This window comes from Siniperca chuatsi, linkage group LG23 (genome assembly GCF_020085105.1).
Source record: "Siniperca chuatsi isolate FFG_IHB_CAS linkage group LG23, ASM2008510v1, whole genome shotgun sequence".
NCBI classification, from domain to species: Eukaryota; Metazoa; Chordata; class Actinopteri; order Centrarchiformes; family Sinipercidae; genus Siniperca; species Siniperca chuatsi.
Window position 1 is genome coordinate 6,579,970 of NC_058064.1, and position 16,003 is coordinate 6,595,972.

The 16,003-nt window shown below is 40.9% G+C and overlaps 1 protein-coding gene across 1 annotated transcript in view; it reads left to right on the top strand.

The window, feature by feature from the left end:
• Nucleotides 1–16,003, top strand: part of ptn (pleiotrophin) — a 47,528-nt gene that overhangs the window by 27,090 nt on the left and 4,435 nt on the right. The window contains exons 2-4 of the mRNA XM_044186205.1: nt 3,110–3,204; nt 4,409–4,582; nt 8,013–8,174. Of these exons, the coding sequence (XP_044042140.1) occupies nt 3,111–3,204; nt 4,409–4,582; nt 8,013–8,174 (430 nt within the window). The 5' untranslated portion in view covers nt 3,110. The remainder of the gene's footprint in view (nt 1–3,109; nt 3,205–4,408; nt 4,583–8,012; nt 8,175–16,003) is intronic.

Here is a 16,003-nt window from a genome sequence, read left to right on the forward strand (position 1 = left end):
GATTATTTTTTAAATCTCCTCTTCTCCCAGTCACAAAGTGTCAAGCTGTAGGTGTGTCTGACTGTGTATTGATAAAAAAACAAAAAGAGGGGAAGAGCATTTATGGAAGAGCACCAGCAGACGTCTTTTAAGTTGGCAGTCCCCAGCGCTTCTTATCAAAGCGTTACACAGGCAGCACACATGCTGGCCGAATGATAGTCAAATGTTCTGATCCACCCAGTCATCCATTATAGGTGCTGTCATGCTCTGGAAATAGGAGCTACATCGTTGGGAGAGACTTCCATTTAATTTATTGACCTCTGTCGTCTCAGAGGATTCTCCGGCTACAGATGAAATGGTTAATTCAGTTTAATTTCAAGACTTTTTCTTTCTTTAACCTACTGTATTGAGTGCTCATTCAAAGTCATCAACACCGTCCCCTTTTATGCCTGCACTGCACCAAGAGCCCATCACTCTGTGTGTAACTGAGGAAAAGGCTTTCTTATCTTTTGAAAGGCCACAATGCCTTTCTCTTGGAAAATGATCTTTATCTGGGAGCTTTCATTGGGTTTTCTCTCTGAAACTTTTAGAACTCATTGTATGCACTTCTTACAGTTGGAATTCAATGATTTTTTTCTTCCTTTTTCGGGTTATGGAGATGAATAGTTTGGAATCTCTTAAAAAGAGTCAACATAAAAAAAACTGGGAGATGGAGTCTGAAGTATTTAATCAAAACGGGGGTTTGTCTGTGCGCTCCCACAGTCGGAAAAGTATAAAATCAGTCGTGTGAAGGATTCAGACGACTTTTCCTGGCAGGCAGACTACAGGCTCTGCCATAAAGCTCATTATGAGTTTCTAAGAAGTGCTGGGAGACATTAAATCCTATAAAATGAACTACAATAACATCTAATAATTAAATATAAGGTTTGAATACCTGATTTAAATTTCTGAGAGCTTTTACCGTCCTCTAAACAGACTTAACTTATTTGAGGTCTTAAGTGAGTGAAATGAAAAGTTGGGATTGCAAGTTCATTGCACAATGGGGTGGGGGGCTCGGAGCCAACTCAGGATTAATTAAAAATAACAAATGGATATTATTTCCCTGCCAGGCTCAACCTTTCTACAGGAATTTGAGCACAGGGGAGCATTTTTGGAGTCAGACACTTGGTAATTGCTTCAGTCTCATACTGTCTCTCCTCTCAGAGAGGGCGGGGGGTGGAAGGCAGGAGAGTCGACGAGAGTTGGTTTTCTGTCATAATTTCATCACATTACAGTGCATTAGGCTGATGATATTGACAGTAACAGCATTCTGCTGATTCAGAACCAGCTGGAGGATCAAATAATTCATTCATTAAATAATTCATTATTTACTTCCCTATTTGTAACTTCAGCATCAGTTGTATATATAGTATTTTGTTCTATAGAAAAAAAATTACACTACCTAAATCACTCTTCAAACATGTTATTCCTAAATTAGGGATGCCACAATCCAACTTTTTCTATCCTGATACACATTCCAATACTTTAACTCAGAGTACTGAATTGTTACCAATACTCTCTTTTTCCAAATCAAAATCTGTATACCTGTATACACTGTGTGGAACTCATTGTCATTTTTATCGAAGGTAACCCCAACCAGCCATATCTGACTGAATGTTACTGACAGTGGAACACTTAATCTTACGGTATAATGACAATGATGTAGAAACTGTATTTAATGTGGATCAGTCACATCTGGCCCATACCCTTAAAAAGGTTCCCCCGGGGAGAGTTCTTGTAAACAGGCAAAGTTTCTGTTAACATTTAGTGTTACACCTTAAGGATATGCACATTTTGAAATCTGCATTGTTTACATCCATATTTACTTGCTAAAAGTGTTCTTCTTTACTGCCTTTTGTTGGCACATTGCTGTGGTTCTTAGGTCATTACCGCCATCTGTTGATCAGTTGAATAATGTGAAACCATTGCCATTGGTTCCACAAAGAGACATCGATCAAGGAAGAGACAGATAGACCAATTTCTCCATTGATAGCAGCCATTAATATGCAGTGCAGCATCTGTCTTATATTGTGAGCAAGGGTTCACTTAACTTCACTCACGGTCCAGAACAAAATTATTAACATATAACATTGTTAATAATTAACATTATCAACATCATCATTTTGAAACTTCTCTTCTTGCTTCAAACTGCAGGGGGCAGAGAAACAACAGTTTTGACAAATCTAACCTGTATGGTGACTATCTACCTGTGACAAGGTTTCACAGAGTTTGACAGCAAATACAGCCGTGAGTGACAGTGTAGTGGCAGTGCGGACAATCAAAATGTTGATATTGGAATCCAGCACAGTGGAAATGACACAAGATGAGAGATGGAAATACCCCAGGCTATTCCTCTGTCTCATGGGACTTGGGACAGCTATTGCTTTTTTCTCCTTCTACCAAACAGCTGAATGTGTCAAGTTCAGGAGTTCTCAGAAGTCATGAGTTTTCAAAATGTAGTGAAATGTAGGAAATCATAAAATCGACATAGACAAGAGGCACTTCACATTCCAAAATAACTCCTGGATTTGCACTGAACAGCCCACTCTGATAACAATTTAACTGTGTAAAGAAAGCAGGGTGTTTTGTCAAGCAGGCAACGCAGGGGATACAGGGGGACTGGACCCAAACACAGGCACAGAGGCAGAGCTGGTACAGTACAATGATTTATTAGTGAAACAAAGGTTTACGGAGTGATGAGGCAGGCAGAGGTCAAAACCAGGAACACAGGCAAACAAATCCAAAAAGTCCAAGAAATGAGCCAAGTCCATAAAAACCTCATGTAAGTCCAAAATACTTAAAAAAATAAATAGTGTGAAACACTAGGAAAGGGCTGGACAACGACAAACTGGCATAGAACAACCGAAACACAGACTTAAATACACTCAGGAGATGGGAGACACAGGTGAAACCAATCAAAGCTGGGCAAACAATCAAACTGACGGAAAAAACCCCCACACAAGACAGGAAGTAAAACTGCACAACACACATGAGGCCGAGCACATTACAAAATAAAACAGGAAATACTAAACCAAACTCTCAAACCATGACACAGGGTTCTCCTCTAACAATTGTCTTGTCTCTCTTTCAGAATGAATGGACAGAAGCACTTGACACAGGTGGCCATGATGGCACTCCTGGTGCTAACAGTGATGGCAGCTGAAGGGGGCAAAGCAGAGAAACAAGGTGAATCTTGTAAAGCTCAGGACAGATTCTTCACATCTACAGAATTAATCTATATCTGCAGGTTAAGATTCCCTATACACTGTTTATTAATATGAAACAGGAGCGCTGTGATGTTCAGTCTGAAATCAAATCTATATTAAATGAAGTTTAACATGCCACAATTAAGGTAAGACACTTCTACTTTCTGCTGCTGTTTTACTTAATAATAATAAATAATTTCCTTTAATAAAGAGAAAAGTCTTAGTATCTTAAAAAAGCATAAAATGGAACTAATGCTTCACTGGTGTCAAAATATGACTTGGCATTTCAGTTTGTTTGATGATGGAGAAGCAATGTCTGTCAATGAACATACAGTGATATCACTCCCTAAAAGGCTGCACTGTGAGAAATGTCCCTCTTAACAACTTATTTAGTTGGACACAACTATAAACTATACTAAAAATATATGAAAATGAAAAAATAGCCTTTGGGGTTGAAGTAATTTGTCTCCCTTGAGAATTTACCAGAAACAAATAGCAATACCTTGCAAGAAAGGCAAACTAAGTCAGATAACTTCCACTTGGGTAAAGAAAACAACTTTTAGCCTAATTTAAATTCAAGTAAAAAGGTTAATTTGCATTTGAAATTAGCACAAGCACCTAAACCCATTACATCTGCCTTGAAATAATCTGAAAAAGCCTAAGAGGGGGTAAATACTTTCATAAACACTGCAAGCAGCAGTTTCCACTTCTTGTTTTAATAAAAGCTAAGATTCTAACACGTTTTGTATAACCAGAACTGTAGACGTGAGACTTTGGTGTCTAATTGGGCTCAAGACATGAGAACTTCAGACTTGACTGGTCTGAGACTCAACCCCTTAAATACATGACTTGACACTTGAAAGCAAAAACCTTAAAGTCAGTGAAATGACTTGTTCTCAGCGATGTAAAAACAAACTTAACACAGGTTTTAAAGAAAAATGTTCAATGTATGACATTTTGCACGTTAATTGCTTTCTGCTTAAGAAGACTTGTGAGTGCATCGTGCCCTCAAAAACTTGATAAATGTATTGAGGCTTGCTTCGACAAAAGTTTTGAACAAGTTGCACTAGTTTCAATTGACTGGAGACTTGACTTGACCTTGCCTCAAAACAACTCTGTCTTTAACTTCATCTGTGGCGATATTGTTGGAAGGTTACAGAACTGGTGCATGTGTGGTCTTATAGGAAAGAAGGAGCGCAAGTCGGACTGTGGGGAGTGGCAGTGGAGTGTATGTGTAGCCAACGAAGGGGACTGTGGAATCGGCACCAGGGAGGGAACGCGCACCGGCACTGACTGCAAGCAGACCATCAAGACCCAACGCTGCAAGATCCCTTGCAACTGGAAGAAGAAGTTTGGAGGTGAGGGAGAACTGTTCAGACTCAGACTGTGCTGGGTAGAAATATGGAAATAAGGTGCTACTTGGGCTGAAATCTAAAAGGTCTATTTTAAAGGTACTGTAAGCAACATTCACTCCCACTAAATGTCCAAACAGAGCACCAGCATCTCAGATCAAAACAAATGGGCGCTACAGTCCACCAGACTCCATTGAGAAAAACAGTAATTTTACCTCACAGATCATCGTAAAACATACTTAATTCAAACTGGACATAAAAATTAAAAAAAATCTCACCAAAACTATCTTTTCTAGTCTTTCCACTGTACCAACAATCACCAACTCTCGTTTGGTTGAAATAAATCCTTAATTCACCGTGTTAGCTGAGAAAGGAACAAGCTGTTATATTGCTCTCCACAAAGCCAACAGTTTCACACAGAGGGACTCAGATGCACTAACATGCATGCATGTCCGGATCGCCTGTATAAACACAGCACAGAGAAGTTGGGATAACAACACACATAAAGGGAGTGTGATGTCATTCTCTGCTCAGGACGCATTACTCTACTATATCTTTACACAGCAAATAGTTCGTTGCTGCTATATTAATGTTCAGAATGTCATATACAGAACCTTTATATAGTTTTCAAATAACTTGCAACCACTTAAATACCCAGAAAACGTCCCTGCTTCTGTACAACTGCATGGCTCCCATCCCTCTCACCCTTCACCTCCCCATGATGTATGCTGTCATTCACACAAACAATGGTCCCATTTTCACAATAGGAATGAGTAAGCTAGCTAATTAGAGGTACAACAGAAATGTCTGCTGAGGACGTGATACATTGTCCTTGAAAACACAGGAATAATCATCCTGCTTTGTCATTTGCTTTTTGGGCTTGAGACTGTGCAGCCTTCACAGCTGAAATGTCTTGCAGTGACAAGCCTGAGGGACTTTCGTTCCCCCAGTATGGCCCGTCAGGCAGGAGCCTGCTGCTCTGCAATAAGCCTGTCACGAGTGATGAACACACTGCAGGAAATAATGGTCCCGCTAACTGGCTATATAGATTATAGCAGCAAAAGTTTTTGGAGAAGTGGCAATAAGTTACATGCCTCTGGCCTTTAAAATGTGGAAAGTTACTTGAGAAAAGAAAAAAGGCTAACTAGCCCTTCTTGTATTGTTGAGGCTGAAAGGTCCTTGCAATCCGATCCAGTGTCTATTTTATTTTGGATATTTTTGCAATTTCAAAGATAAATAAATACTGTAACCTTTGGTGTCTACGCCCCACAAAATGCATCAGAATTGGTGTGAAAATACCCTGCAATTTAACCCTGGGAGCCAAACCTGGATTCAGATATGGTGCTGCTCAGTAAAAATGTCTGTCTGTCATTGATGTAAAGACTAGACTAGTAGCCCAAGTACTAGCATAGCATATTGCATTAAGGAAAAACATTATGTACTATTACAAGAACCTTGTTAAAAAGTGTAAAGAGTCGTTCCGGACTTGATCTGCAGCATGACAGATTTGACATACCATTTGGCAAAACTGTCTGATTACAATATTAAACTCCAAGAGATCCTTAAAAACAAACAAGTGAAAACTAAGTTAACAGTGGTTTTATGTTTGCAACACATGGCCCAAATTGTTTTTTGCAACTCACTTTATACGAGACAACAATGCAGGGAGAGTATATATGCTGTGCTTAAAATAGGAGTGTGTGCAAAATACTGTGGAGCCAGGGTTGCCAGCAGCATGACCCAAAAAAGAGGACAACTGTGTGGGGCAGGTGACAACGGTAACCAACACCAAAGCTAATGGGTTTCAATACAATAGACCATAGAAATACTCGTACAATGAATTCACAGACACAAAGCCCAGAACAGATAAGAAGTGATGTTGAAAGGTGATAAAAGAAAGGGGATGAATAACAATATTTCAGTCTGAGGAAATATCTTTTTTTTCAAGGCATTGATGTCTGGGTCCCTTATTAAAGGGGCACTCCACTCGTTTTACAGATCAAAGTCAGTATACTCAGTTTGCAAAAACAGTTGATTAATGTCTTCTGTGGATTTGGAGGAGCTCTCTGGAAAACTAACCCTGATGATGTCATCAGTGTTGGGCTCGGAGACAACATATTTATAATATAATTAGTTAAGAAACAATAGCATACAAGTATATAGAAGCATTCAAAGGCCATGAATTGATCAGCAACTTTTGGCCTTGTTGCAGTCTTGTGGAGAAAGGTATTCTTTCCATCCTAAATAAATGTAAATGATCTCAGTCCAATCCCTAATTGTGAGCATTTTCACTACTTTCTAGTGATGAAGTTAAAATCCTGAACAAATATTTGACACTTGATGTAAAATTTCTCAAAGGCAGGGCAAGATTCTAAATGAACAGATCTTTTCCAATGATTCTGAAATCTTTTCACACATATATGACTCTGTTTGGATGTATGGTTGCTGATTAGTGGGTGTGTTCACACTTTTATATGACACCTTAAAGAGGACATGGGCTGCCTGCCAAATTCCCAGAAGCCAGCAAGGAAGCTCTCTCTCTGAGACAAATTATGGAGGCGGAGGGGTTTTAAAGTTCGATGCTCAGGAAGTCCCTGTAGGATTCTTGCAACAATGGTCCTGTCACTCCCTCCACTCTCTGTCCCTCCACTCCTCACCCCTTTTCTCTCATCTCCCCTCCTCTGATGAGCACCCTGGGATTTCAGAGGCAGTGACAAGGGGTCCGACGCTTTCATGTGAGAGGAAGCTGAGGAATGAGTGTAACAGCCTCCAGGGAGCCTGGCTAGAGTGGCAACAAAATAATGGAAGGAGATATGAGAGACATGGACATACAGTACACAAACACACACTTGTGTGCGCACGCACACACACACACACACAGACTTTTTCAAACACATTTCTATAATATACACCAGCAACTGCTGCTATTTTCTAGAGCAATTTTGCATCCTCTGGGGTTGAGTTTAAGGAAGGTTAAATTTAATATCACATGAAAGCACATATGTGAAATTTATTTGAGGTGCTGCTGAAAATACTTTCACTTCTCTGGTGCCAAGATTGTATCTGTGCATTATTTCCAGGATTAACAGGAGCCAGCCTGTTTTTGATTACATTCATTTGTCAGCGGGTTTCATCATATAGGAAATATAGCTTTTTGCTAACAGGGACAGATGGTGCTTCACAATTTTGATCTTATAAGCGTCTTTGATTTTGTTGTTAGTAGGAGTGTCTGGTGACAAGGTTTTGGCAGAAGTCACTTGTTTCATTAACTGATTGCAATTAACTGCAATTGACTGCTTTTTAAAACAAATATAGAAGCTGCATTGTGTCATTTTACTAGGTTTTCGGCTTGATCGATCCTATATGATGCCTCCTTAGAGCTAATTCGCTAAACAAAAGCATCTAATTAAGTATCTGATTTCTTTGTGTTCTATAGGGGAATGCAAGTACGACTTCCAGGCTTGGGGGGAGTGCGATCTGGTGACGCGCAAGAAGAACAGGACGGGCGTGCTGAAGCGAGCGCTCATGGATGCAACCTGTGCCACCACTGTCACAGCCACCAAGCCCTGTGGGAAAAACCCCAAGCCCAAACCGCGAGGTAAACTGAGAGGAATAAATCATCTCTAGATAAAATGCAACTCTCACTGGACATGTTGATCTTGTCAATAACAGTGGTGTACATTGAAGACCTGTTGATGAATCACCACATCCTCAAAAATATGGCATGAGGTGAAGATATATTTACTGTTCAGTTTCAGAAGCATAAACAAAACTTGAATGAATTTTAAGTAGATTCTGACACTTCAACCATACAGGGCTTTCTTAATCCAACTGCTAAACAGTGCCAAGATACTTGATACTAAATGTTATCAATTACTAATTATATAGTACTCACTGAAAAAGTAATTATACTTATAGTATATGTATCAATTGCTAAAATAGTAATTTTACTAATTACTCAGCAGCAAAAGTAGTAAGTAGCATTACTTGTTACTCAACTCAGCTGCGTCAAAGGTGCCTTTAAACAACTCCAAATCCTCCACACCCACATATTGCATATTCTGTATTTAACTTAGTAGAACTAGAAAATAAGAAATGTGGTTTAACAAACAGGCAGCCTATGTTTTGAAGGTATTTACTGACCATCAACTGCTAGCTAATGTTAGCCAGGGTGACTGCACGCAGCCATCTAGAAGTGCCGGGTTTACACACAGCAGCAGGGTTTACACACCTGAATTTCATCTCATTGTCCCCATCCAACGATGAACTTTTTGATCAGGATGACTACTCTCAAAGAGACCCAGAAGCCGGAAAGTTCTCCGTCGCCTCCATGACTAAGACCTCGCTCCCCACTAATGTTATCCAAAAGACGCCCACGAAGCGGGTAAGTACAGCAAGTTCATATTCCGTCTCTTCCTTGGTCCGTATCTCGCCCGATTCATCTCTCCTCCAGTTCCAAGACCACTACAATTCATCCAACGAATCATCCCCACCCCCCCAGCACATCTACCCCATCAAGCGGAAGAGGACACTCAAGATCAGTCCGTCGCCCCCCACCACACTTCTCTGTCTCATTCGCCTCTGAGGACATCCCAGGCTCCCCATTATCTCCCTGACCGCACTGGCCTCACAACCTGCAGCTGGGTGCAGCGTTACCACGCTCCAGCAAAGCTCCTCGACAACCAGCCTTCATCAAAAATGTCTGACTGGACCGTTGCCTCACTTCAAAAAGCGCTGAAGGACAAAGGAATATACTTAAATAAAATGGACAATAAAGTAAAACACTTCAACACTCTCATGTCACCCCCTCATGGCCACTGTTCCGTCAACACCACCTCACTTCTGGATGACATCATTGCGCGCACATCCAAACTACATGCTGTGACTTCAGCACTCCCGTTAAAGGGACAGCTCACCCACGTCCTCTGGCTCTAAGACAACAGAAAAGCCAGCAAGAACAAAAGAAAAAATGAGACTCATCAGCCAGTGCAAAAATCACCATGGCTTCAGCAACCACCTCTCACCCACATTCAATTCCATTACCTTCAGTCGAAGCAACCATCACTGGAATTCCAGGGCCCTCCACCTCTCATCAGGGTTTTCAGTAACCTCTCCAGCAGCTCACATCATACAGCGGAATCTACACTGGGACTTCAGTGCCCCCATCCAGTTCCAGTATCAACACCAGCCAGCCTTAGCAGAGGCAGGGATGCCAGTTCCCCCAAATGTCCACTTCCAACAACCTCTGCTGCCCTTGTTGGAGTTCCTGGCACCGGGATGCCAACACCCCCTGCTGCCCACTTCCATCAACTACAGCAGCTAGCTACAATAGGGGCTTTTGGCACCGAAATGCCAGCGCCCCCTGCTGCCCACTTTCTACAACAGCAGCTGGTTCCAATAGGGGCTCCTGGCACCGGGATGCCAGGATCTTCCATCTCCCAGCTCCACCAGTCCTAGCAGCTCAGGTCAGCTGAAGCCTGCGGCACCGGGATGCCGGCACCCAGCTTTCATCCACAGCACTTGCAGCAGCAGTTCTCTTCCTCTCTTTACTTTGGTCTTCCTTCACCACACTTTCCAGCCCAGCAAGCAACCGGCAACTTCACCCTGTCTACAGCTAATCCTCCCATTCGCCATTCTTTCACATTCATCTCCCATCCTTCTCCAGTTCCCTCTAATCTACGTAAACAGATCATAGACGGTAATTACATAGATCTCACTCTTCTCATCATGCCTTCCCTCCACCAATCACCTGCCGAAAGATTTTCTGAAGGCCAAGAAGGGCTCCCTTACCCGAAAAGGAGGAAACTTACCCACACCAGAGAGCTTTCTTCCACTGAGTTTGCTTATGCTTTCTCTCTTTTCAGGGACATACTATGTTCCCAATTCCCCCCTCTCCAGTGGGAAATACATGGCAGTCCCCATCCTAAATCTGGCCCTTCGTTTTGGAGGAAATGGTTTCTATCAGTACCACATTAACTTTGCCTCCGACTTACTGGGGTACACTCGACAACAAAATCTATTTCCGCATCTTCGCTGCCCGTGCAGCCCTACTATGCTCCCCTTACATATCATTCCACAAGGGCAAGCCTTCATCTCCCACTTATTGTCAATCGCTTCTTCCGTCCCATTACTCTTGAATTCCATTTCCCTGGACAGTGGAAGCCGTGACGAACTCCGTTTTTGGCTCTACCTTCTTGCCAACTGGAATGGCATCACTTTCTTCTACTACAACCAACTGACTCACCCACATGACATTAATCTGTACACTGACTCCGCCCTTTCCGTCAGTTTTTGGGGTTTCTACAATGGAAGATGGTTCGCATCACCATGGCCCCCAGAGCTTTCAAGTTTCAGGTTGCTCCAACACCCCATCCATTATGCTGTTCATGCGCTGCTTAACCTGGCACTCCATTATTCACCAATATGTTCTTCACACAGCTCACATTCCTGGTCATTCCAATGCCATCGCGTAATACAAATCTTGGGCCATTGGTCCTCCCAAGCATATCACCACTACATTTGCTCTGATCTCAAAGATCTCAGATCTGTCCAATCTTTTCTAAAATAAGTGGAGGCTTTTGGGGGTCAGTCATGCCCAGGTGCTACAGCGGATTCCCCACCAAAGCTTTCCCACACATAGTAACCAACCAAGTGCACAGCGAGTCAAGCCTCCCACATGATCTTTTTGTTTCATCAATAAATCATTTAAAACATATCGTGTTGATGGTGTGGTTCTTGCTAGTGAATCTCCTGGTAAGATAGTGAACAAGCTGCCCCCAAACTGTTGTAGTAACAGAGCTTTACTGGGATTAGTAACTGTGATGTAATTACTGAATTTCAAATTGTAATCCCTTATACATCAAGACTGACAAAAGAAATGACTCTAATGCATTACTGCCCAACACTGCTAAGTACTGTAAGTGCTCAATCCTTGGAAAGACGACATTTTCTAAAACTTGATTCCTTCAATAACTTGTAGTGTGTCAACACATTTTGGAGAACTGACTCCTTCCTTTGTGTGTCCTGAGAAAGAAGATTTTTTTCTTTTAATTAAATGTATTGAAGAAGGTACCATTCTGAAATATTTTTTTTTATTTTCAATAAAACTTTAATGCAATTCACCCAAGACAAAGCCAAGCCTTTTAAGAGACTTGTTCATGGACTTTGTAATGTAAGCTAGACAGATATGTTGAAACACGCCCTACCCTAGATGCAATACAGTAGCCTTTTTGGACTAGTTTGAAAGTGGGAAATGTTATTTACTCTCCAGAGAAATCACTTCAGTTTGGATCAAAAGCAAGACCTACAAAACAAACTGAAGATTTCCGAGAAGAATTGTTCCATTATTTTCTTGCACTGTCAAATCATTGTAAACAGTTTTAGGGAATGGAAGATTAGTTGGCTTGTTTAATTAATTATAGCTGAAGGGATGTTTACCACTTGGGTGTCTTTGTTTCTTCAGCTGAACTGCTGCTCTTCCTCCTGACAAGCTTGTATATTTCGTGCCGTTTTGAATGTTCGTGTGTTAGCATAACACACAGGTCAGAATCTTATATAAAATAATTTGAATTTCATTTTAATCATGATAAATTAGTATATGTATAAAGGTATATTTGAGAGTGAACTTTATCTATTCTCTTAGTGATAATTACTGTGTAAGTTCAATAGATATTTATCTTGTCTCCTGGTATATCTCAGAATAATTGTATCTTTGCTAAATCCAGTAAATCCTTACAAACGATTTTAATCTCAGGCAATGACAGCTGTAATTCTCGCTCATATTCAATCCACCATCAGCATGATGGAAATCCACCTACTTAAGTGCTAAGTTGAAGCAGTGAGTGACAGTGTTAAAGCAGGGGTGAATAGGTTAACTCGCTATTCAACTGTAATTACATGCTTTTAGCTTTCTTTGGTCATGTCAATGAAACTGAAGCCAGGGAGTTTTTTTGCTCCTACTTCCCACATTCGGGAAATGGGCAGTTATCGGAAAACCCGAGTTGACACAAGATTTTAACTAATGGGATAATATTTAATAACCATGTGGACGCATGTAGAATATTTTACCGTCTGCTTGGAGAGTTCAGTGTAAAACTGGTGATAAGAAAGCACTCGATTCATTCCAAGTGAGTCGATGCCCTTTGTTAATTATGTAAACAAGGATGTAAGTGACCCACTGTGAATGTCCCATTGTCCAAACAGGATTATAATGAGTGCAGAATTGCTGCCAATGGTCATAAACTGCACCCTTATCACGCTCAGCAGATGACTTGTGCACACAAGCTTTACACATGGAGTTTGCTTAAGCTTACTGTCACTTCATCAAACAGCCACAGTCAGGTGAAGCCCCAAATTTCAATGATAAGACAATGTGAGGTCTTCTGAGACTTTTTTTTTACTACAGGATGTCTGCAGCTGCATTGCTGCCAACTGTTACTCATCTGTGTGCTCTACTGTTTGTCTTAAGATTTTATGCCAAACTCTATTTGACTTTCAAAGGAGGAATCTGTTAAATTTTTCACTCGGTAGTACATCATTAATGCATTGTGACAGGAAGTTTCTCGAGGAGCTGTACTGTACTTGCCATCTGTGATTCTCCCATGCTTTCCAGAAAATATATAGTACAGGATGCCACTGTTAAAACATATAGAGATGTATATGGATTTCTAATAGGAAGGTGTATAGAAGTGTGGATGATTTTTAGAAATCTTTAGTGTCATTCATTTTGTGTGACAAATAGTATTTGCTGTAATGTGAGACTATCCTCGCAAGAAAAACGACAGCATCTGTCTGTCAGCAAATGCCCAATAGTGAAATATGTTTATCATTTTCTACATTGATTTATGTTGTCCAGAGCTGTGGGGGATGGAACCTATCCAATAATGCCGTGGGTGAGAGTGAGGAAGGGTACACCACAGACAGGTCTCCAATTTATCTTAAGTGTTATATTATGAATATAAAGAACCTTCCGTCAAATTGATGCATTTAATCATCAGATCCTTTCAGTTGCTACAGTATGGCAAAGAAATCCAAGAAAATCCGTAAAGGAAGTCAAATATGATGATCCAAATTTAAATCCCTTTAGAGTAGGCATGAATGCATCCACATTACACTTTGATTATTCTGCTTTTCAAATTTAATTTGTCATGTTTCATTATGCAAGAATATTGATGTAGATCCTGAACTATTCATGTTAAAAACTGTAAATGAAAATGTATATATTCATGTACTGTGGATGTGTATGTGTGCATGCAAGTGAAAATGAGTTTGGTTTACAGCCATGTGTGCAGTGCTGCACACCTGCGCATCAATTCTAATGAAGGCCAGATGCGTGTATGCAGAGTGACAGCCTTAGAGGTGTGAGAGCTGAGGGCAACAGAGAAGCAGAGCGAGAATGACAGTGGCCAGGATGAAGGGAGGAAGTTGAGAAGAGAGACTCGCTATTTGAGCGATGTGATTGCAATTTTCCCAGGGCTTAATTTGACCTCCCAGATTGGGACCGGCACCTATTTTTTCACTTTTTTCCCACTAATAAATCTGTAAAGAAATTAAGTGTAAAATTTAATGTTATCTGTTCTGTCATTCTTTTATTTCCCATTGAAGTTACTCATAAATCACTTGTTTGCCTATTTTGGATGCATTTTAAATCAGATTTTTTTTTTAGAGAAAGGGGGGGCAGTCAGGTCACGCAGTGAAGCCTGAAGCATGTGAATTTTGTGCACGTCACCTAGGGTAATGTTACTGCGATCTGAATTAGGATACACTCAGCAACAAAGAGGAAACTGGTAAAATGTCAAAAACACAAATTTGTTTGAATTTCTTCAAACCAGTAATAATAATGATAATAATAAAAAACTTTATTTATAGAGCACTTATTAAAACAAACAAAGTGCTTCACAAAGCGAGAAATTAAACTACCACAGTGAATGATAAAATAAATAAAATACATAAAAACAATAAAATAAACAGACAGGTGAGGTAAAATCAGGATATGCTTTCCAATAAAAATGTGTTTTGAGAAGAGACTTAAACAAAGACACTGACTCAGACAGCCTAATTTCTTCAGGCAGGTTGTTCCAGAGCTTCGGGACCCAATAGCTCTGTCCCCCTTAGTTTTCATCCTGGACTCCCCTGCCCGAAGATCTCAAACTACGTGAAGGTTCATAAGGGATTACAAGGTCTAAAATATAGTCTGGAGCCAGGCCATGAAGAGCCTTAAAAATAATCAATAAGATCTTAAAATCAATTCTAAAACAAACAGGGAGCCAATGTAAAGAGGCTAAAACAGGTGTGATGTGATCGTACTTCTTGGTCCTGGTTAAAAGCCTAGTTCTGTACAGTCTGCAGTCGTTTGAAAGTTTTCAGTAGCTCAGTCGGACCCCAAATAGACCAAAGTCATCCCTAATTCCATTTCCCCCCCCCATTGTAGCGGCAATCTACAAACAGAAGGGAATTAAGGGACAGTCAATGGGAGAGAGAGAACCTAAACAGCTGTTTACGCGCCTCCCCTGCTGATTTTGAGTGATTATTGTGAATGATATGATTAATAAATGTAAATAAATAATGCTTTGTTTATGATGACAGTTTAGTTTTAACAGCTTGCACCTAGGCATTGTCCAATGTGCTCCAGGCACTGTAGATTTTTGATGCTTTCCGTGACTTTTTCTCTCCAATTGACCTGCCGGAACAGCAAACTCTTTGTGTTCCGGGACCTCCTGATTTACAAATTAAGCACTGGATTTCTCATGTCTGCCATTTGGAAGATAAGCTCTGGGAAGCAGAGGGGTTACTGGAAAAAAGAAAGAGAGGGTGCTGTGAACAATGAGGTGTGTATGAGAAGAGGAATTGTGTATGCTTTTCTGTGTGTGTCAGGGGATGGAGATACAGTCCATGGCAGCGGGATCAGAGAGCCTATGAAAAAAAATGAAAAGAAATGTATGGCTTCAGAGTGACTGAGATGGAGAGAGGAGAGGCTATCTAACTCCGGCTGGGAGCAGAGATCTGCCCGGCCAAATCTGCAATTCTCAACAGCCACCTTGGGTTTGGGAGATAGGTTTCCCCTGACTGCAGCAGGTTGCTGTGATGGAGGTAGCATCTGTCATTTGCAGATTCTGGAGGAAACAATGCTAAGAGGCGCCTTGGGAGCGATCTGAGATTCAGAGTTGCGTGTCTTTGCTGTCTAGCCCAGGTGAAACACAGACCCTGTGGAGCGAAAGAGAGAACAAAGAGTGACAGAAATTAAACATTATGAATGCCTGTAGAAACCTCAAGGTCCCCGCCTTCTCTTTCAGCAGAACAGGAGTGGGTAGCGCGCGAGGGAGTGTTTGGATGCCAGAGTTGATTTCAGGTTAAACAAAAGGCTCTGTAGAGATATTTCTGGCATCTCTGAATTTGTTTAGAGAAATTCTGTTTGCGTCAGTCTTGCTG